Genomic DNA, 23,757 nt, shown 5'->3' with positions numbered 1-23,757 from the left:
GGTCATTTTCTCCCTTTAAAAGGCATTATACTCGGGAGTGTTTTCTTCTTCGAGTTCCATGGTATGGTTTCAAATATATCATTCTATATCTGTACCGCTCTCTACACAGACATTTTTACCATTTAAAAAAAATGTATTTAAGCCTGACCTGTGGTGGCACAGTGGATAAAGCGTCGACCTGGAATACTGAGGTCGCCGGTTCAAAACCCTGGGCTTGCCTGGTCAAGGCACATATAGGAGTTGATGCTTCCTGCTCCTCCCCCTGTTCTCTCTCTCTCTCTCCCTCTCCCTCTCTCTCTAATAAAAATGAATAAATAAAATCTAAAAAAGTAAATAAATTAAAAAATGTATTTAATAGGCCCTGGCCAGGTAGCTCAGTTGGTTAGTATTGTCCCGATATGCCAAGATTTGGGTTCAATCCCTGGTCAGGGCATATACAAGAGTCAACCAATGAATACATAAATAAGTGAAACAACACATTCATGGTCCCCTTCTCTCTCGCCCTCTCTTTCCCTTCTCTCTCTCTCTTAAAAAAAAAAATCAATAAATAAAAAATTTAATGCATTTAATATAAAAATGTCTGAAGCTACCACCAACTAAAAACCTTTGATGAAACTTTAAGATCAGTACAAACCAGAACTCTATTTTGTTTGCCCACTCCAGAGAAACTCTGTATTAGAGGAAAAACCAGCAAAAGAAGGAGCACTATTAGTTCAAAAACAGCTGCACATAAAACGGATCTGAAGAGATGTACGGGACGCACTCCAGCACAGGAGGTGCGTGCGCCCGTTCGTTAGCTGCCTCTGCAGAGGCGCAGAGCCAGTGAGTGAGGCGCGGGAGCACTACGTTCAGTCAAACCGCTAACTAATGACCAAACAAAAGAAATCTCGGTGCTGACAACATACATGGAGCACTAATATGTGTAATTATGAAGCAGTCATTTGTGCAATCAGAAAGTTTCATTAGCATAATTATTTCTGGCTCTGGGCCTTAAAAATATTAACTTAAAATGCAGAAACCTTGTAATAGTGCACCTAATGAAAATGTGAATACCAAATTGATTATGAAGTAAGAGCGGGTCCTCCAACAAACGCACCCTGTGCTCAGTACCCTCTCTCTCCTGCCCTGGATATGAAAATCAAGCCTAACCCTCCAGTTACCCAGAGGCACAAAATTTCTACTTACAATATATTTTCTTCATTATCCAGAGCCCACATCATATTAATATTCATTATTAAGAGTCAAAACTATTTCTCTAAGAAATGAGTGTTTGCTACTTAAAAAATATATATCTTCATGCAAAACTACATTAAGTGTATGTAAGCCTGGCCCGAGGTGGTACAGTGGATAGAGTATCAATCTGGAATGCTGTGGTCACGGGTTCAAAACCCTGGGCTTGCCCAGTCAAGACACATATGAGAAGCAATGAATAAACAAATACAGTGAAGTAACTATGAGTTGATACTTCTCACTCCCCCCACCCTCTCTATGTAAAAATAAATAAAATGTTTATTTAAAAAAAGTCTGGCCCTGGCCAGTTGGCACCATGGATAGTGTGTTAGCCCGGCATTCAGAGTTCTGGGTTCCATCCCCAGTCAGGGCACACATGAGAAGTGACCTTCTGCTTCTCTTCCCCTCCCCTTCCCCCTTCTCTCTCTCAGCCAGTGGCTCTACTGGTTCGAGAGTTGGCCTCAGGCACTGAGGATAGCTCAGTGGATTCAAGCATTGGACCCAGATGGACTTGCCGGGTAGACCCTGGTCGGGGCACATGCGGGAGTCTGTCTCTCTACCTTCCCTCCTATCACTTTTAAAAAAATTATGTATAATCCTTAAAAATGCAAATAAATAAGCCAAACAAGTCTATAAAACAAATGATCACAAGTCACTAAACAGCTGTTCAATCTTGGGAAAGTCTATTTGAAGTTACTTTTTGGGACAGAACTGAAGAGAGCAGGGACTTCAAAACCAGGCTGTGGACTTGGACTCCCAAGTCGACTCAAACTTTCCTCTCTTGTATGAAGATAATCACATAACCCACCTCGTGGGATTAATTCAGGAGTATATATGGGATCATTCATGCAAAGGACCCCCTAGCACTTAGCACACAACAGATGTTCTATAAATGTTAGCTGTCATAATTACTGTTGTCATCACTCTCATTTTCTTTATTGTTTTCAAAACCTGGGGGAAGGGTGTGTGTGGTGGAGAAAGCATTATTTAAAACTGATTTGCTTTTAGATTCAACATTTACTTTGCAACTGCAAATAGCATTCAAAGAAGGGAAGGAGATTTCACCTACCCCAGTAGTCAGAAAGGTTAAAAGTAGCTTGACTAGGTCCTAAGATCTCATCTAACAGTGACTTCCTACTTCACCAAACACTAGCATGTGCACCCACAATATGAACCCTATACTCACTCTTTTTAAATTCAAAACTAAATCAGAGAATGGTTTTGTCAAGTACACTAATCTGGTTAAGAGTTATGGGTCTTTGATTAAAAGCCTAAACAACACACAACAGAACAAATGTTCCTAAGAATTTCATAAAGCAACATAGAATTAAAGACAGGCCCCATCAAGTGTGCTATCTTGACCAAATTATTGAACCACTTTTTACCTCATCTGTCCACACTCCCTCATCTGTCAAAGGAAATATTACACATCCTGCAATATTGTTTTAAGGCTTAGAAATAATTACAGTCACTAGCAAAGAACAGGTGTTCCATAAATGGCAGCATTGTAATGGGCACCATCTCATTCTTCCCTCTCAACAAACATACACACAGCCTAAGAACTGGGCTTTCTCCAATAGTCACACATATTACAACCCAGGCCTGAGTCAGGGAATGTCTCCAAATTTTCACAGATGAGTTATATTACACCCAGGGATTAAACTGTACACACTCCACAGAGCGGGGAACAATATGGGAGATGAGATCAATGATGGCTGACATCTCACCCAGCCACCCAGCCACCCGGCTGCCAGCCCTTGTGGTGAGCGAGCTGGGCAGCGGGAGAGAGGAAGCGTGCCCTGCAGCAGCAGATCCCGGTTCTGGAGAGCGGACCTACAGAACGCAGGGGCGAGCTGCACTGCTCCTGAACACGCACATCTCATCAGGTGGCCCTCCACCAAAACACAGCAGTCTACTCCAGCTTGAGGACAGAGTCCTCAGTAATAGCAGCATGGCCACACTTTACTCCAGGAGCCATCCAAGAGACTTCCTGGGCACCTGACCAGGCAGTGGTGCAGTGGACAGAGTGTCGGACTGGGACGTGAAGGACCCAGGTTCAAAACCTGAGGTCACCAGCTTGAGTGTGGGCTCATCTGGTTTGAACAAGGCTCACCAGCTTGAGCAAGGGGTCACTCGGTCTGCTGTAGCCCCCGAGTCAAAGCACGTATGAGAAAGCAATCAATGAGCAACTAAGGTGCCACAACGAAAAATTGATGCTTCTTGTCTCTGTCCCTTCCTGTCTGTCCCTCCCTCTGTCTCTGTCTCTGTTACAAAAAAAAAGAAAGAGAGAGAGGGAGAGACTTCCTGGGCAATTCAGACTAAAGGGACTCTGCCTTCTGTGGCGCCACCAAGGCCCAGTGACGAGTGCACTGAAGCTCATCTCTTTCCACTTTTAGTGGCAGGCTGAAGGACGTGGGAAAATGACAAAACCCAGCTAGGTCAAAGAAGTGCTTTGATAGGAGTACTGATGAGCTGATCCAAGCCAGTTAAAAAAAAATGAATGGGAGAGGAGGTGAGGGACCTGATGAAAAGGGGAAGGGGTTAAGAGTACAAATTGGCAGTTACATAATAATCACGGGAATGTAAAGTACAGCAGAGGGAATATTGTCAATAATATTGCAAGATCTATACATGGTGACAGGTGGGTACTAGACTTATCGGTGGGGGCAGGGATCACTTCGTAAGCTATATACATGTCTAATCACTACGCTGTACACCGGAAACTAATACTGAATCTCAACTGCAACTGAAAAAAAAGTTAATAAAATAAATGCTTTTAAAAGTTTCTTTTTAATGATAGGTTACCATTCGCACATAACACTCCACAGAATCAACAACTCCTAACCTGAGTCCTCTGCTGTCACTCTACCCCACTGCTCCAAAGCCCACAGTGAACAAGAAGAAAAGCCAGTGTCCTCGACACAGAACAACCTCCAGTTCAACTCTCTCCTACGAGTGTTTCTCGAGGCTGAGCAGAGAAGTTGGGGAGAGAACACCAGACCCCCAGGGGCGGCTGCTGCGCTGGCCACTGCCAGCCAAGCACTCTGCGCCTGCGCCCACCCTCGGGACCCCTCTCTCGCCCACCTCCAGCTGCAGCGAGGCCGCGCACAACAACCACGCCCCAGACCCCAGCTTCACATCGCACCATCACGGTGAGGATGCGCTTCCTCCCTCTGGGCTGGGACTCTGGTTTCCAGGGAGTTCTATGGACTGGGGCCCTGGCACAAAATACAGAACTTATTTTCCTCATAATTCTTTCCTCTATAAATATTCTTTATTGGGTGTTTTATAATGTATCTAATATATTCAAGAAAAACACGTAGATGACCCAGAGGTAGATAAATATGAAACTTAGTTCAAGGGCTGTCCTCCGAAGTTCCAAAAAGGTTTTGAAATCAATGATCTAAATAATCTACCAACTAAATTTCTAACACTGTTACCTCCAGTTTTATAAGATTCTCAAGACCACAGAGTTTAAGTAAGCAATAGCTGGTTTCAAATATAATTTCAAATCATAATTGAAATAAACTGCAAACTTTATATAAAATATAAAATTGAAAAATACATATCTATTACCTGTTTTAATATAAACTGGAGCTAATACATAACAATATGGTATCAAACCCATGTTTTAGGGAATATAAAGAAACACACTGAGTTTTTAAATAATTCCTGACCTAGTTGTAACATACTAAATGCTCCCAAATTATACTCTTGCTGACAGAGTAACAATCTATAATTAAAACTAATTTCCAGCATATCTACTTTGTTTTCATGTCTTAAATGTTTGTAATAATTAATAAATGACCGACTGAAACAATAGGTGTCTAAGCTATGTATGTCTGTCAAAGCAAAAGTATTGTCTAAAAGGCAAATATAATTTATGCAAATAACCACAATGTACATACCTTAAAAGAAATTTAAAATCAGTTGTGATAAAGTAACAAAGCTATGAGGTTCTAATATTTAAATCTGTCAACTGGATAAGTAAAGAAACTTTCACCAATATAACTTCCTAAACTCAAAATAAAGGCATTCTTAATTGAGAAATTAGAGCAAAATAACCATTAAAAAATAAGGATGAAAAGACAGCACTGTTTTCTTCTTGTGTCTTTTAACAAACTGCATGCCCAATACAGTGTTACACTTAACTAAAGTTGGAAGTCAGTGTTGAACCAGAAACACGAATTGTTTATAACCAACTCTGCAAAACCAGTAACCCCAGTAATCTGACTTAAAGGAATATTAATTCCCTAAGTGAAGGACACATACCCAATTCTCATCACCACACTAAATGGGTATCACCCTAAATTCAAATATTCAGATTCCAAACTAAGAAAAATGACAAAGCAATCCACCCCTCCTAGTAAGACTGCCATATTAAGAATTACCAATATAGTAAACATCAACCAAGAAGATCAACATTTATTTATTCTATTTCATCAAACTTCTTTCTAACTGGGTGCCAAACATAGGGTGTGGCAAAGTAGGCTTATAGTTGTAAGTACACAAAACAGTTTATTCTTATATTATTATTTATTAGTTATTGTATTATCTTTCATAGGAACTATAAACCTACTTATGCCCCACCCTGTATACAATCTACTACACAGACTTCACTCTTAATAAGAACTCCTATTGTTATGGTAAACCAGTTAACCTCCATGCAAACTCCTTTCCTCCAAGGGCTAAGAGCTGTTTTGCTAACAGGAAACCTGCTCATCCCAACACTACAGAAGCTTCACATCCTGAAGACCCTGCATGTCTGGCGGGCACTGGGCTGTGTCTTCACTAATTTAGGATGATGTAAGCACTGAGGTTAGTCGAGATGCAGGCAGTTAACCACCAAATGCAAGACGCCGAAATGCAAGGAAAGACAGATACAGGAACTCATGCTACCTTAGTAAGGCAGTCAGCGTGCATAATTTATACTTTTCAAAGCAGGCCAAGCAGATCAGAGATAATTCAAGAAATAGGTTCGTTTCTGTCAAATCCAGATTAAATATGCTTCTCGTTTACAATTTCCTAGTTCAATATTTCCAATTTAAAGCTAACATAAAATAGTACTGTGCAAAATGACCTAAGAAGTTTGCCCTTCAAGAAATTATACCCCTAAAAATAGAAATTTATCTACCTCATTAGTGTTCCAACGGTGCCTCTCTTTGGGTAAACTTGAACATTTCGGCAGACATTCAAGCAGCTTTTTCGGTAAAAAGATTTTTACATGACTACTATTGCTGTTCCCATGATCATCTATAAAGAAGAAAACAATAAATTCAGAGAAAATAATAGAGAAAAATCCCCTTTTAAGTAAACTGGCAAGGTCAGAAACAGCAGCTCAGGTTAGTCATTGTGAGACCAAGAGCATCACGCCCCTCAGTTAACAACCCTCATTTACACACTTAACAGACAGATGGCAGCAGGAATCTGGTTGAGACTAAAATAAGACCGAGCTTTTGCTCCCTGACAGGCCAGTTAACAGGGACTACTCCAGCAGCTGCCCATGACCAGAACATTGCTTTTAAAGGTTCTTACACCAGGTTTCCAGGAAGTCCATCAATATTGCACAATGATTTAACCTCACAAAACCCAGAAATCTTCTATTAACCACTTGAAAAGTTTTACGTTTTTTTAGGAAAGAAGAATTCTAATAAAATTGAACTATTTTACTCATAAACTAACACTACTTGATCCCCTAGAATAAAAATGAGACTAATCCTTTCAAAGCAAATTACAAATTTTATAGTTACAAAGAACTCAAACCTGCAGTTAGCTAGGTAATATAGAGGCTGGCCTTTCTACTAGCCTAAATGTAAAAACATACCATTTTAATTAACTCAGTTTACATATACATATCTATATCATTACTATATTTCATCAAAATGTAACTCCTCTGAATGAGTGAAAGAAAAATCCGTTCCTTTCAGCCTAGATGGCAGTCTCACTGCCTGATAACTGGTCCCCCTGATATTTTCTAGAAGAGATCATTTTCTTTATATATTATTTCATTCCTTTATTTATTTATACATTTTTTATTTCATTCCTGTAACAAAGTCCCTTTGCCCAGCTCAAAATTTCTTGCCAGTTTTGGCATATTTAGTTCCAAGTCTCAGATTAACCACTCCCAATCTTTTTAATGTTAAATGTAAGCTGCCACATCCAAAGGGTGCAGTGCATAGCCAGGCACTAAGCAACCATGCATTGAATACTGAACACTGAATTTGCTCCAGAAAGTCACAGTAGAAATAACTTACTCTGGTTATTAATAAGGTATAATAAAAACACTGAACTCCAAGTCAAGAGAGTGCAGGACTCTGGCCCAGTTCTGCTACTTACTAATTGTGTGACCTTGGGTAAGTTACTTAATATCTTCCGTTTTCCCAAGCCAATGAGAATAAACATCTCTAATTCTCCTCCCAGCACAAGTGCCTATAGAATTGACTGCCTCAATGATGTTACGTAGCTGACCATTAAACAGCCTTATATAGGAATGCAGGTACTAGTTAATAATGTTAAAAGTGAAATTCAACAACATATTTTTCCAGTCATTTACTATAATGTTGCTTAGCATAGTCTATTTTTTGAAATGTGAAAAACATAAAAGAATAAAAAATATTTTCTACAGTCACAATAAAATCCTCTCCAAACATTTTTCATCTGATTTACACATTTCTTCCCAAGGAAAAGATCTTAACAGGAAAATATTGGGCATAGAAATAAAGTCTAAAGAGATTTACTGCATCGTATGGAAATATTTTATAGGGAGGAACTTAGGAGAGTTTTAGCGTACTAAATCTTTCTTGGTCCATGAACTACACAACCAATTGAATTATAATGCCCATCTTCTATTTCTATAAGCAATATAAAAACTTGAAAAACTTCAAAACTGGCTGCTTTTAAGAATCCCAATTTTTAATTTAATGGCAAAATAAAATTAAACTTTTTTAAAAACCTTGCTATGGAACCAAAAGCGTGTTCAACTAAGAGAAAGTTCTGCATGAGTTACACGCTACAAACCCTGTAATTTTATGGGCTTGTGCACGTTCCCTGCACTCCATCCCCAAGGGAGGGACCATGGGCCATAAAACTTTAAAGTGCAGAATTCCAAATCACATGAGCTTTTACCTCCCTTCCCCTTTCTCTGCCCCTAAAGTGGTTTTATTCTTATTTTTTTAAAATCCTCCATGATGTATACAATTCTGAAAGTAAAGGAAAAATCTTAAAATCTATACTCAATACAAAGTATTCAGCATTTACAGGGTACGTTTTCTGAAGACAGTGCTATGCTAGGTGCTCAATCACTAGTATATACCCTGAATTGTAGGTCTAGTCATACTGCTGAGAAAACTACTGAAAATATAATTCTGAACAATAACAACAGAATATGAAACCTCAGCTTCTATTTGTTTCACAACCTGATGTCGATTATCTGTCCATGCAGCCTCTCTGAGGAATCAACTTCCCGGGACAAGTAAAGCATAGCTGTGCACGTGTGTGGAAAGAGGCTGAGAGAGGGAAAGAACTCCTCTCAACAGCACAAGGAACTGCCACAGAAAAGCCTTGTCTTCCACTCTGATAGGGAATCAGGCCGCAGCGAACCGGCCCCAGGCTTTTAAAGAGGAAAGGAGAACGGCTGTGTAAGCACTGTCTCAATCAGGTTTCTAAAAATAGCGCGTTATGGGGCTGTACCGCGACGGGTTCAAAAGGAACAGGGGATGACAGGCCAATGCGTTCCCCTTAATCAGTTTCAAAACTGCTATTTCCAGAATTTTAGGTTCATGCTGAATATAAATTGGATGTTTTTAAGAAACATAACAATGGGTAAATTTTCCCACTGTGTCATATGGAGACAGCAATTTTAATACTGGGAAAAAGAGTATTAGGAACTCAAATAAGCAAAATGTGAAAACTCTTATTGTTAAATTTCAGTTTTTCCAGTTAAAAATGTGATAAAAAGTAGCTTTGTTTCTCCATGAGAAAAGAGCTGCTCACCTGGCTATACTGTAGAGAACTATGGTTTTTAATTAAGAGCTGCTTTTTCACACTTTTGGAATAACTACACATGATATGACAATGAGATAAATGTATGTGCCAGTTTTTAAATCCTTGTCTCTGGACCAGGACTGTGACAGCGCCTCGAGGTAACAGCAAACATGACATGCACACTGGTGTCAACTGCGTCTGGGCACTTAATGCTGAGGATTAAACCCTGACCCTGACTCTGCCGATGGAAGTGCCGACCAAATACAGTAAACACTTCATTATCATCTTCTAGCTTAATATTCATGCATGATATATGACTTTAGAATATTATTTTCTAACCCCCTTCACAATAAACATAGCTAGTGAATCTCTAGATATTGACAGATGATTTGCTTGGCTGACAGCTATGATTCTAGAGAATGAACCATCCTTTCCAGCCAACCTTCCAATATTTCCCAAATAATCATTTCAGAGACATAGCATAATTTAACTAAGACTTTCTAAAATATACAATAAACACTCATTCAGTTATTCAGACAAAAGGTAGAATCTTTGTTTTCATGTTTTATTTCTAAACACTGAGATTCACAATGTCAAATCCTTTCTATAAATCCAAAGAAATATATTTGACATTTTCCTTGGAACACACTATTGACTTCTGCAAGGTAAAATTATAACTGTAGTAACTCTAACTTGGAAATGATACACCCATTTTATTTTTATTCATAATTAATAAAAATTAAATAATTTTGGTTCTGCGAATAATTACAAACACTGTTATTCGATCAAGTTGATTATGATTAATCTCTCAACCCCTCGACCAAACTGCTCAAACTAAGTTGGTGTAACAGTGTACCAGATAGCTAGATCTTATTGGGAATATATTTGATCAACATGGAGTGGTAAAATTAAAAGGAAGCTCTATAATTTTCTGTTTAGCTCTAATTATTATGTGCTTAGATTTAATTAGTAGGATAGGAAATGACTCAGGAAAACATAACCACATATTGTTGTATTCAAGTCAGCACAGTGTACACAGCAACCAATACTGCCGTGACTGATGTTAAGACCTTCCAATCACTATTCATCCAAAATAAATATTAAGCACCAGCTACATGCCAACATAGGTACGATTTCTCTCTATTCTATTCCAAAGATATTCTGAAAAATGAATAAAACTTGATTATAATTATCCAAAAGATATTTAAAGGTTAAAAACAAAAAAGTTTTTTTTTTTATAGAAACACATACCTAGTTTTGCTATTTAACAACCCTTTTCCTCTTTTTAGTGTCTGATCATCAAATCTTACCCTTTTTGTTTTTAGGTGGCCCAGATTTACCTTGTCTGTCAATCATATTATCAAATCAGTGGCCCAAGTTTATTATTTTTTATTTAGAGATTAAATTTAACGGGGTGACACTGATCAAGAAGAACACAGTTTCAGGTGAACATCTCTATAGCATTTAAACTATATTGATTGTATTGTGTCTGGCCCAAGTTTAGATCAGCTCATAACCCAGGTTGAATAAATTTCTATATTTCTGTATTTACATTTTTTACCTAAACACATGTGGGCAGGGCCAATAAAGTGAGGGCCCGGAACCTTGTCATCCACCACTTCGGTCTATGTTTGGGGGCACCTTCTGCTTCATCCCATTTAATGTCTCAATGTCAATCTGAGCCACGTGTGACTGGATAAATGCATTTTCTACTTTTGAGGGAGTGAACATCTGTGGTCTCTGCATCAGGCATCCTGAAGGGAATTTACCTAGCACTCTCTCTTCTACTCACAAGAACCCATCAGGACATAACTACCCCCATTTTAGAGATGAAGAGCCAGAGGTTCGAACTAATTTGCCCAAAACCCACAGCTAGTAAGTGGCTCAAATGGGATTCAAACATGACCTGTGGCTTTTCTCACACGACTCCTACTCTAAATCACCTGAAATTTGACACTAAAGTTACAGAATCGAAATTTGACACTAAAGTTACAGAATCATTGCTTTGGAATCTAGCATTTGCAGAGTGCTTTGGATTTCCCATGTGGTTAAACTCTTGCCTTTCTTAAGCCCCACAGAAATGTTATGAGGGGAGTATTACTTTGCTGCCCCAGAAGGATTAAGTAACTCATCTAAGATCACACAACAAGTTAAAGGCAGAACCCAGGTCCTCTAACTCCCGATCACAGGCTGCCTCCTGCACTACAGTAGCAGGAATACTGTCACTGCCAAGCCCACCCCTTCCTGTAAGTCAAAAGCTTTTCGAATCCTACCTTCTAGAGGTGGCACGGTGTTGAGAACACAGTAGGTGCTAGTTCCGCAGAATACACTTTGGGAAACGCTCTAAGGAAACAGAAAATAAAATGTAAAACTAATCTTTGAAAAAGATATACACTGGCTCTTCTGTGGTCTTCCTGCCAAAGATGCACAACCTGGATCTGATCATGAGGAAACATAAGACAAACCCCAAAGGAGGAACAGGCTGCAAAATGACTGGCCTGTACTCTTCTCAAGGTCACGAAAAGCAAAGACTGAAAGGGCTGTTGTGCATGAAAGGAGAGGGAAGAGACGACCGTGTGGCCCAAGGTTCTGGCTGGAACTTTCCCTACAGAGGTTAGCACTGGGTCGCCTGGCGCAAGGGGAGCAAGCACGTGCGGGTGAGACAGTTGAGGTGAGGTGTCTGGGAGTTGGCTTCCTGATTCTGACTCCTGTTTCGTGGTTATGGAGAAGACTTTTCTGCTTTGGTGGAAATGCAGAAGTATTTAAGGGCGGATGGAACATTACTGGCAATTTATTCTCACAGAGTTGTGGGGGGAAACATTTCTTTACACCACACCTACAATTTTTCTGCAGGCTTGAGTGTTACAAAATTTAAAATCTGTGTGCGTGAAAAAAGATATGCTGAGAACATGTATTACTTGTAAAAAATATTTTTAAAAGGGAGCATATGTGCTGTACATAATCATCTTTTACTAAGCAGAACCAATGCCATATTCATTTTGCAGTTCAGTCTATATTCAACAACATCATTAACCATTTCCCAACAGAAAGCCCAACCCCAAGTCACTCAGGAGCATCTGCTGAGTGCCAACTAACAGCGCGGCAGGTGCAGCTGGTCAAGAAGACGCTGAGGGACCGTCTCTGCCCTTGGGCTGCCTCAGGCTGAGAAAATTATAGTTTCCATTTTTTTCTGAGTCTTGCCAGCCAATTATTTTCGATCCTAAGAATATGCTTTCTTTTGGTCACAGTATTAAATAAATTTTTATATTATTTATCCTGCATTATAAACCACATATTTATATACTTAGAAAACAGAATTATTTAGAACAGGGGTCTCCAAACTACCGCCCGCAGGCCGCATCCGGCCCCCTGAGGCCATTTATCCGGCCCCCGCCGCACTTCTGGTAAGGGCACCTCTTTCATTGGTGGTCAGTGAGAGGAACACAGGATGCATCCTGTGCTCCTGGAGTACTGTATGTGGTGGCACCGCAAAGCGAGGCGTCGCTCACGTACAGTACTACTTCCAGTGACGCAAGACGCATGCCTCACGGCTCCAGAAGCGCGTCATATCACTTGTTACGGCTAGCAGTGACAAATATGGAAGCTGACATTGACCATCTCATTAGCCAAAAGCAGACCCATAGTTCCCATTGAAATACTGGTCAGTTTGTTGATTTAAATTTACTTGTTCTTTATTTTAAATATTGTATTTTTTCCCGTTTTGTTTTTTTACTTTAAAATATGTGCAGTGTGCATAGGGATTTGTTCATAGTTTTTTTTAATAGTCTGGCCCTCCAACAGTCTGAGGGACAGTGAACTGGCCCCCTGTGTAAAAAGTTTGGGGACCTCTAGCCCTGGCCGGTTGGCTCAATGGTAGAGCGTCGGCCTGGCGTGCAGAAGTCCCGGGTTCGATTCCCGGCCAGGGCACACAGGAGAAGTGCCCATCTGCTTCTCCACCCCTCTCCCTCTCCTTCCTCTTTCTCTCTTCCACTCCTGCAGCCGAGGCTCCATTGGAGCAAAGATGGCCCGGGCGCTGGGGATGGCTCCTTGGCCTCTGCCCCAGGCACTAGAGTGGCTCTGGTCACAACAGAGCGACGCCCCGGAGGGGCAGAGCATCGCCCCCTGGTGGGCAGAGCATCGCCCCTGGTGGGCATGCCGGGTGGATCCCAGTCGGGCGCATGCAGGAGTCTGTCTGACTGTCTCTCCCCGTTTCCAGCTTCAGAAAAAATACACATACACACACACAAAAAGTTTGGGGACCCCTGATTTAGACGTTCAACGACCACCACAACATTTCACATTTACATGAACAGCTTGGTTCTCACTCACTAACCATCCTTGGGAAAGTGATTTACGACGGTATCACTTCCTCAGAAAGGGACAGAGAACACCTCTCTCCTAGCTCACTGGGCTGTTGGGAGAACTGAATGGGGTAAAGCATACAATAGTACTTTAAATTCAGAAGTACCACACCAATATAAAATGTCACTAAGGTTCAATAAGGATAATCTTCAACAATGTTAACATTTCCTAAGAACAAACTGAGGAAGGCCTGAATTTTCTGTGCCAAAAACAGCTGAAATCCAACTAATGTTGACATCCATGAATTTTTAATTTTCCTCCTATATCCACGATAAGTGCTTCACCATAAATAAGTCCTTCTCCACAATGTGGCTCCTAGTTACCAAGATAAGCCTCTGCTTTCTAATTACTTTCTGTTTCTGGAAAGTTCTTCCAGGACTCTTACGGGTCTGCTATTTTATTTAATTAATAGTGGTAACTACTCGGCAACCTGTGGCAGCAACTATAGTGACAACCTGTGGCAGCGTCCAGGCTTGAGGACTGTCCCTAAGAACAATGGGCAAACCTCAGAATCCATGCATCCTTGGGGAAACGCAACACGTTTCTTCCCGTGACCAGGAGCGTGGAATGACAGCACATCATGAAGAGTGGTCCGCGTCAAGTCAGCAGTACTCTGACTGCACGTGGCACATGCAAGAGCCGCCAGCAACAACAGCCTTCCAACCACATCAAAGCAACACCTCATCTTACTGCAGCCTCTGAATTGAAACCTGAAATTTTATGATGTTAAAAAGAATGTCTTATATTCAAGGTTTAACATTCTCTGGCTTCCTATTACCAAAAAAAGATAGCATAAGTTTACCACTTATCAAGACATTTTAACAATGGCCTTAACATCAAAAGTTTTACAAATCACTAATGTGTAGTGGGATGTGCTAATAAATGGCTCCAACAAAAGGGCTTCTACACCTTACTTCAAAGTTTGAGCTAAGTGGTAAAATATACCAAATAACAAATCAGAAGAATTAAACCCCAAAATAACATGTAACAGAAACGTTACTAGCAACCAACCACAATCTCTCCATAGCTCTGGCGTAATCAACAGTCTTACCAGGTTAATTTAACCAGGATAGAAACTCACGCACACAAGCTGAGAGTGAAATCCAATGTCAAAGTAATCAGGTTCTCAAAACAAATGAGTCTAAAGCACAAGTAAACTCACATAAGAAGTAGCTACCGCCCTGGCCGGTTGGCTCAGCGGTAGAGCGTCGGCCTAGTGAGCGGAGGACCCGGGTTCGATCCCCGGCCAGGGCACACAGGAGAAGCGCCCATTTGCTTCTCCACCCTTCCGCCGCGCTTTCTCTGTCTCTCTCTTCCCCTCCCGCAGCCAAGGCTCCATTGGAGCAAAGATGGCCCGGGCGCTGGGGATGGCTCTGTGGCCTCTGCCTCAGGCGCTAGAGTGGCTCTGGTCGCAACATGGCGATGCCCAGGATAGGCATAGCATCGCCCCCTGGTGGGCAGAGCGTCGCCCCATGGTGGGCGTGCCGGGTGGATCCCGGTCGGGCGCATGCGGGAGTCTATCTGACTGTCTCTCCCTGTTTCCAGCTTCAGAAAAAAAAAAAAAATGGAAAAAAAAAAAAAAAAAAAAGAAGTAGCTACCTTGTATTAAATGCCCAGGGCCAGACTCCCAGTTAGGTTGTTCCACTGTACCCTGACATCTGTTTACGTGCTACGGAGCGGAGGTGGCCCCAACCAGAGGGTCTGGAGAGTAGAGCCTTGTACCCACATACACACATAACTGAGACGCTGGGCAAACCACTGACTTCTCTGCCCACAGAACAGCGCAGGGGGAAAGTCCTCCCACAGCCCTCCCTGGCTGCCTCTGAATTCCAACTCAGGCCTCTGGCCCTTCATGTGCCTTCCGCCCACTGACCAACTCAGGTCCTGTCAGTGCCATCTGAGGAGCCCCTCGTAGGACACATGCCTCTTCCTCGTAACTCCTTCCATTTGTTCTTCACACGTCACAGAGCATCCAACACGTGCCAGAGACTGTCCTAGGAGCTGGGACCCAGCAGCAAACAGGACAAAGTTCCTACCATTGTGGGATGTATGTGGGGGCAAGGAATGATGGGGGATAAATGCTGTGAGGGGAAGAAAGTGGTGCGGTGTGCCCAGGTGGAACGCCAGGTAGGGGAAGCTGTTTCTGAATGTGTGTACCCAGCTGGAGCAGCAAGAAACCTCAATTCTTTCACGAACCAGATGTGTGGCTCCCAGGTGCACTACACAGTAGTCATCGGGGATTTTTTTATCTTCTGATGCCCAGGCTGCAATCCTGACCAGTTAAGTCAGACTGTGCGGGACAGGACCCAGGCATCCAGATTTTTTAAAGGTTCCCAAGATGTGTCCAAAGATGGGAACCACCGAAATAAATATCTGTACGACTCTGGGCAACCCTAACTGTTCCAGTCTCCTCCAGAGTGAACCAGGAGGCTGATGTTGCTCAGTACAACCCATCTTCAACGTGCACGCGGGCCATCTTGATTCACAGGTCCGAATGGGGCCTGCCCCGTGCCTCTAAAGCCGCCAGAGGAAGACCACGCTCCGATCTGTGGCCACGCCTCAAGTATCAGGAAGTACATGGTCTAGAAAAGTATGGCTAACTCTTCTGTAGACCAGCACCAACCCAAGGACCAGCAGTTGAAAAACACTGATCTAGAAGATCAGGAATTTGATCTAAAAAAGACCATTTGCCTCTGTAACTTTCTAAATAAACTTTCTCTCACAAAAAATAAACAAATAGTGCCTGACCCAGTGGTTGTGCAGTGGATAATCAGCCTGGGACACAAAGAACCCAGGTTCAAAATCCTGAGGTCTCTGGCTTGAGCACGGGCTCACCAGCTTGAGCATGGGGTTGCTGGCTTGAGTGTAGGATCATCCAGCTTGAGCACGGGCTCACCAACTTGAAGATGGGGTCGCTGGCTTGAGCGTAGGATCATAGACATGACACCATGGACACTGGCTTGAGCCCAAGAGTTGCTGGTTTGAAGCCCAAGGTCGCTGGCTTGAGTCCAAGGCCACTCGCTTGAGCGAGGGGTCACTCGCTCTGCTATAGGCCCCCCCCCCCTCCGATTCAAGGCACATATGAGAAAGGAATCACTGAACAACTAAGGTGCCACAACAAAGAATTGATGCTTCTCATCTCTCTCTGTTCCTGTCTGTATGTCCCTGTCTGTTCCTTTGTCTGTGTCTATCTTGCAATAAATAAATAAATAATAAATAGTAATTTTAAAAGACCCAGTTCTAGCATTCCTCGACCATACAATTCCATGAATTCCTTACAGACGAAATAAGTACTCTGTCTATTAACACAAACTGTAATACAAAACTGAAACAGAATATCCAAGCAAGATAATTAAAAGAAACTGTAGGGATGGTTAATTATTACAGTGTCCAGTGTCTCTAAAACAGGCCAAGAGGGGAAATACAGACGTTCTGTAAGATAGATCGTCTGTACTCAAAAGTAAGCTTTCAGGTCAGAGGCAATACTAAAAAAATAGAAGGAAGAAGGAACACGTGACTTATGGAAGGCTAACTGGAGGGGCCAGTGGCAGCAGTACAGACTCGTGAACTACCAAGCACAACGTACTTGGAGACAGAAACTGTTTCATCCCCTCTGTCAGGACGACACACAGCCACATCCCTTTCGTATGTATACAGTCTCTGGGTGTTTGAATAAATAAAACTAAATGCTATGTAAAAAGAAGTGATTACAGGCTTTTGAACAGAGAAGTAGCATGATGAAAACTGTATTTACAGTTCTTTGAAATAAGGGCTGAGAATGTTTAAGTCTCCACAGAGTCCCTTTAAAGCTAACTGAGGACCCACAGAGCTTATTAAATCAAAGACGGAGGCCACATTGAATGCAATAAACCACTTGTATCAATTAGAAATGATGCAGTGAAAAACACTTTCTCATGTATTTTATCATGACTCTTAGAATTCACTGGTCAGTACATAATACGCTACATATAAATAATCAAAATGAGGCAGAGTGCAAAAACTTGTGTACCTTCACTAAACTCACCAGCTTTGCCTAGTTTTCCAGGCATTGTGCCGAGATCAGTTAGGGAGGCTAACTCAGAACAAACTGTATCATGGCTCAAATACCACAAATATTTACTTCTTGCTTGCGTAAAGTCCCAAACAGGTGTGCCTTCATCAGCAGCAAGTGCTCCTGCAAGCACTGGCTCTGGCGCCCACACTCCCTGCATCCTGGGGCAGGAGGCCTCCCAGTCCCCTGGGCTCCTCTGCATTGGCCACCAGTCGGCAGACAGGGAAAGGGCACAGGCACCTTGGCCTGCAGGGGTTCACAGGCCAGGCCTGCAAGCAGCCGCTCCTCTGCTCTCTCTGCTCCACGGGATAAAACTTGGCCACCGAGCCACACCTAATTGCAAGGGAGGCTGGGAAACGCAGTCTGGCTCCATGCCCAGGAAGGGGGGAATGGAGTTTGTGATCACCTGGCAGTCTCTGCCACAGTGCCATTTGTAATTGTTGTTGTTTTTTTAATTACAAAAAAGTCATTCCTTTCAGAAATGTCTTCTGTTAACCTACAACTCCACCTTTAATCCCTAAAACCATTCAGCATCTAAAACCAATCTAGTAGTGTTTCTTCTCCAATAAATATTTTCCTGACATATTCAGAGTAAGCCTGTAACAAGGGTATCCTTAAAGGGATGTTTAGCTTTTCATTCTGGTATCTCTGGTATTTAATGGCTAGCTAATAATAGAACCTAAAATATTTTTAAAATCATAAATGACTGACATTCCCAGAAGTGCATGGAATGGAAAAAGGGTGGCCCCATCTCCAGCCCTGGTGGTGGTGAGACTCACTGGAGGCCACCAGTCATCTGAGGAAACTCTCTCCCTCTCCTAAGGCCGTCCCAAATTGCCACCCATCCACTGGTCCCTGAACAATTAAATAAGACAAATGCTACTTTAGACCCAATAAAAACTAAGGGAGTAAAAATACACATGTTCAGAGACACCAACAGAACCAATACTCACATTTGTGGCTAGAGTACAGGGTTTGTCAAAGGCCATGCCTGGGAAACCCTCCACAAAATGGGGCTAATGCCCTCTGAGACTGGAAACCCACACGAACTGGTCAGCACAAATAACTGTATCTTTTCTCTAAACCACAAAAGGTTTGTAGGGGGTGGCGGGGATACTGGGGGGATGCTGGGGGAGTGATACAGCACAAAAATATTTTCTGCTCACATACTACCTCTTTTCAAGAAGTTTTAAATCTACCTTAAGTGCTACGATAATAACCCTCACAACATTCCTATGGGATAGAGACAAAATTAAAGTCTGTGCCCAAGTTAAAAGGGAGAAGTCTGACTTCACACTACAACGGCCGGCTAATAAAAACGTAAAGCAGTAACCTCTAAGGTATTTGGAGCACAAACCATTTTAGGATCTCAAATTGAGTTCAACACCTAGAATTGAGTTCAAAAGCAAACAAGTAGCTAAAACCAAAAAACTGCTGAGGTTTCTAAGAAGCTTACATAGGAATTAATACTACAGTATTTCAAGCCTGATTTATGACCTGAGAAATCACATTAATTGATTCACTATTACCAAATTCATGTAAAGCACATTTAAAATGATTTCAGAATGAAAAAAAATTATTCTTTCTAGATATGAATCACACTATCATCAGAACTTTCATAAATTTAATTTGGCTATGCAGTCAGTATACTCAATATTCTGAAAATAATCAAAGAGCACTTATTAAATGTCCACATTTGTACAAACAGATTCCAGTAGAGCATATTCAGGAAAAAACTACACAGAACTGAAGATGGCATTGTTTTAATAGCACTTGTCATTACTGATACTAATAATTTTTTCAAGTCCTCAACGATAGAGTACTGTAACATATCAACAAAATCAACCCAACAAAGGAGGCATTCTATTTGATATTATGAACATATAACAAGCGTTTTCATACAGAAAGCCTTGTTGTGATCCCACGGGTAGCAGAGGAGACAACATGCATACCCCAGAAAAGGAGGTACAGGGGCACGGGTGTGGACCATGCCAAGGACACCAGCCAGGAAGGAGCAGAGCGGGAGCCAGCAGCAGGCCCCATAGCACTCCGTGCTGCCTGCACAGGAACAAGATGCTGCCACCTCCCAGAGAAGGAATGCAAACGTCTGGGCAGACAGAGGACAAGCAGCCGACAGGAAAGATGCCGTGCTGAGAGGACACGAGGACACGGAGGGTGCCGAATGCACAAGAGGACCCTCAGAGAACATCTGTCACCCAAGCTGGTTTGCCCCCGTAGAGGAGCAAGGCAAGCACAGACCTGCGCGCTTGTGGGAAGGTTTCCCTCGCTTCTCCTTCATTCTGTGGTCCCTGAACCACAGGCCACCCGTCACCTATCACTACTTGCTACTGCCCAAAAAACTAAAAGCTCATCAAAGCTGAAGAAGGAGAGGGCAGAGACTTCTCACAGCAGAGCAATGAAGCGCGCACCGAATGGTGGCAGCCACACGCCCTGAATGGAGCTCAGCTCCATGGGAACCCCACCGAACCCACCCAGCCAGAGCCAGTCAGGAAGCCAAGGTATACTCTGAGGTCAAAAGGGATGTTCGCTGAGTCTGCCCAGAAAGATCACACACTTCACTATGAGAAGGGCCCCCCGACCCATGTTCCTGGCTTGACTACTTCTAAAATGCTCACAGTTCTAATAAGCTTAATTATCAGGTTGCCAAGCCCATAGAAGATCAGAAGCAATAAATCAGAGGGAAAAGAATAGCTAGAAAGTGACCAGGGGGAGAAGCCAAAGAGTGACAGAAATAGCAAAGACAGATCTAAAAAATAAAAACTAGATACAAGGACTTAAAGAAGTATAGCAGTTTGGAGTCCTAAAAAAATCACGGTGTTGCCTGACCAGGCGGTGGCGCAGTGGATAGAGCGTCGGACTGGGATGCGGAAGACCCAGGTTCGAGACCCCGAGGTCGCCAGCTTGAGCGCGGGCTCATCTGGTTTGAGCAAAAGCCCACCAGCTTGAACCCAAGGTCGTTGGCTCCAGCAAGGGGTTACTCGGTCAGCCGAAGGCCCGTGGTCAAGGCACATATGAGAAAGCAATCAATGAACAACTAAGGTGTTGCAGCGCGCAATGAAAAACTAATGATTGATGCTTCTCATCTCTCTCCATTCCTGTCTGTCCCTGTCTATCCCTCTCTCTTACTCACTCTCTGTCTCTGTAAAAAAAAAAAAAAAAATTAAAAAAAAAAATCACGGTGCTAAATAAAGGGCAGTTCAATAACACAGTAAACACGGTGAACTCCAGTTCACAAGGGACTGGATGTTAACGCCCACATGCTCCACTGAACACAAGAGAGGAGCCCAGTTGACGCTATGTCTGTGTATCACTTTTTGTCCCACAGACACTTCCATGTGAATCACCTCACGTGATCCTCAACAACATCGTCAGCAAGCAGCACCACCGACCAGAAAGCTGCTGGTAAAGAATCCAACCTGAGCAAAGCCAAGGGCTTACCAATGGCGATGACCGCAGTCTGTTAGCCTGTCCCACGTGAGAGGCACCCTCCCACCTTGTCAGGACAGAAAGGGCAGGGAAGGCATCCTGAGGAGGGTCACCAACACTAACAGGGCCATATTTGACCCCCCCTGCAACATCACCTCCCCAACATCCCTCTCTAAAAGCTCCAGCCTGTGGCCTGCATCCCAGAGGGCCTTTCAGAGGACCGCTCTAGTGCCTTCCAGCACCAGCATGCCTTCCACTCATGGACAAACTTCACAGTGGGCCACCCGTGGTCTCCAGCTTGTGTTAATGTACAGCTTTGTGTAACCCTCTGCCCTAGAGAGTGCACCCAGACCTAGTGACTTCCTTCCAACGACAGAATGTGGCACGGGTTTGTGGTTATGTAACGTAGACCACACCTTCCGCCTTGCTAGCAGACTTCCTTGCTGGCCGTGATGAGACAAGGTGCTGTGTGGGAGATGCCCAAGTGGCAAGACACTGAGGTGGCCTCTGGCCAACAGCCCACAAGACAGAATCCTTCAAACCATATGAGCTTGCCTGACTAGTGGTGGCACAGTGGATAGAGTGTCGACCTAGAAATATTGACATCTCAGGTTCAAAGCCTGAAGGTACTGGCTTGAGCACCAGCTCACCAGCTTGAGTGCAGAGTCGCTAACCTGAGCATGGGATCATCAATGATCCCATGGTCACTGTCTTGAGCCCAAAGGTCACTAGCTTCAAGTCCAAGGTCGCTGGCTTGAAGCCCAAGGTCACTGGCTTGAGCAAGGGGTCACTGGCTCAGCTGGAACGCCCTGGTCAAGGCACATATGAGAAAGCAATCAATGAACAACAAAGGTGCCGCAACTACGAGTTGACACCTCTCATCTCTCTCCCTTCCCGTCTCCCTCTCTCTCTCATTCTCGCTTAAAAAACAAACAAAAAACACTTTGTGAGCTTGGCAGAGTATTCTTCCCCAGTCAAGCCTTCAAATGAGACTCCACCCCAACCAACACCCTGACTGCAGGCTTGTGAGGCCCCAAAGAAGCAGAGATGCCTGAACTCCTGACTCACGGGACCAGAGGATAAATGAGTCCTGTCTAAGCCACTGAGTCTGCAGCGACCTGTCACTGTAGTGACCTGTCACCACAGCTGCAGAGAACGGTGCACCCACAGTCCATCAGGTCCCAGGGACTTCTTTTCTCCACTGGGACTGGATCAATTATTTCACTATCATTTTTACCAGCACTCTGAATTTAACATAAAATCCTTGAAAGAGTTATCTACCCCTCCTGCTACTTCTTTCTAGTTCTTTCCACTCACTATCAAATTGACAGAATAATTACCCTTTTCATGGTATTCATCCTACTCAAACTCCGCAGCATTGCAGCTGATACCCTCCTCACAAACCTCTGCACACAGCATCCCCGACTTGATGTCCCTGTTCTGTCACCTCTCTGACCACTCTTTCTCAGACACTGGCTTTGCACTCACTCCCTTCTCCCATAACAGCTTCGCTCCTGCGTTGACTTCTACTCTAAAATTCTTTTGAACGGATTCATTCATTTTTTTAACCAACAGGCACTGTTCTGGGCAGAAGTGTAGCAATGAGCAAGACAAAGTCTCTACTTTCACCTGTACACTCGACCTGAGGCTATGCGGGCATATCTCTACCTGCTCCTCCACATCTACTCATCACCGCTCTCCACCCTGCCCTGTGCCACGAAGGCTGACCTCAATGGACTCCATGACCAGGGCTCCCTTCCCTCTGAAAGATCGATGAAGAAGAAAACAACAGGTAATATGAATGACTTTGACCCACATTCCCAATGTCATGTTGTATATGAACATGCTAACACTGCCCCAATCACATTTACCCAATGTCATTGAATTACCCAATTAGAACCAATGTATGTGCAACCATGCTCCCCCAAATTCATCCCTCCTGTATTCTCTATCTCAGTCAATGGCCTTGCCTCACTCCAGTTAGAGTTCAAAAGCTCTGAGTCATCTTCAACTCTGCTCATCCCTCAGGGATCACAGTTCTCAGTAAAAAAAACTCTCTCTCTCTCTCTCTCTCTCTCTCTCACACACACACACACAGACACACACACATACACACACACAAACACACACACCCCTTCTTCCAACCCATTGCTACAGACATTCTTACCAGGAGCTATTTTCCCAACTGCAGTTCTTCCTCTTTGCTCATCCATTCATTCAACCAACAAACACTACTAAGTCCATTCTAGGTGACAGGTACTCAAGTCTCTGACCTTAAGACATGCACATCTAACTGAGGGAGGAAGAGGAGTGGGCAAGCAATTCTGACACAAACTGGAACAGGCTATGAACAGGAAAACCATGGAGGATTGTATGGGCACACACAAGACAGGCACGCACTCCAGACTGAAAACAGGCAGGTCAAGAGGGCTCCTCAAACTGGTCTCATCTAAGCTGAAGTCCAGAGGACAAGGAGGGTAAGCAAAGCATACGTGAGGATGTGTGCGTGTGTTCTGGAGGAGCATGCATGTTCTAAGTCAGGGTCTAACCCCAAGAGCGAGTACAGTGCCCCCGCATACTCAGAAGCTGAGAGAAAGGAGCCTGACTGGTGAGTGGAGCGTGGGAGGAAGCTGCAGAGATAAGCATGTGGCCCTTATTAGCGCCTTCAAGGAAAACTGACTTTT

At 43.2% G+C, this 23,757-nt stretch overlaps 1 protein-coding gene and 1 non-coding gene across 2 annotated transcripts in view; one reads left to right on the top strand and one right to left on the bottom strand.

Annotated features, from left to right (window-relative positions):
- Window positions 1-23,757, bottom strand: part of LOC136399604 (calmodulin-binding transcription activator 1-like) — an 80,716-nt gene that overhangs the window by 37,567 nt on the left and 19,392 nt on the right. The window contains exons 2-3 of the mRNA XM_066374949.1: window positions 11,487-11,556; window positions 6,365-6,483 (exon numbers count right to left, since the gene is read on the bottom strand). Of these exons, the coding sequence (XP_066231046.1) occupies window positions 6,365-6,483; window positions 11,487-11,556 (189 nt within the window). The remainder of the gene's footprint in view (window positions 1-6,364; window positions 6,484-11,486; window positions 11,557-23,757) is intronic.
- On the top strand, window positions 14,754-14,829 carry TRNAT-AGU (transfer RNA threonine (anticodon AGU)). The gene has a single exon. It is a non-coding gene; the product is annotated as a tRNA-Thr (tRNA).

Source organism: Saccopteryx leptura, chromosome 3 (genome assembly GCF_036850995.1).
Source record: "Saccopteryx leptura isolate mSacLep1 chromosome 3, mSacLep1_pri_phased_curated, whole genome shotgun sequence".
Classification (NCBI taxonomy): domain Eukaryota; kingdom Metazoa; phylum Chordata; class Mammalia; order Chiroptera; family Emballonuridae; genus Saccopteryx; species Saccopteryx leptura.
The sequence above is the reverse complement of the archived record's forward strand: the minus strand, read 5'-3'. Positions and strand labels throughout refer to the sequence as shown.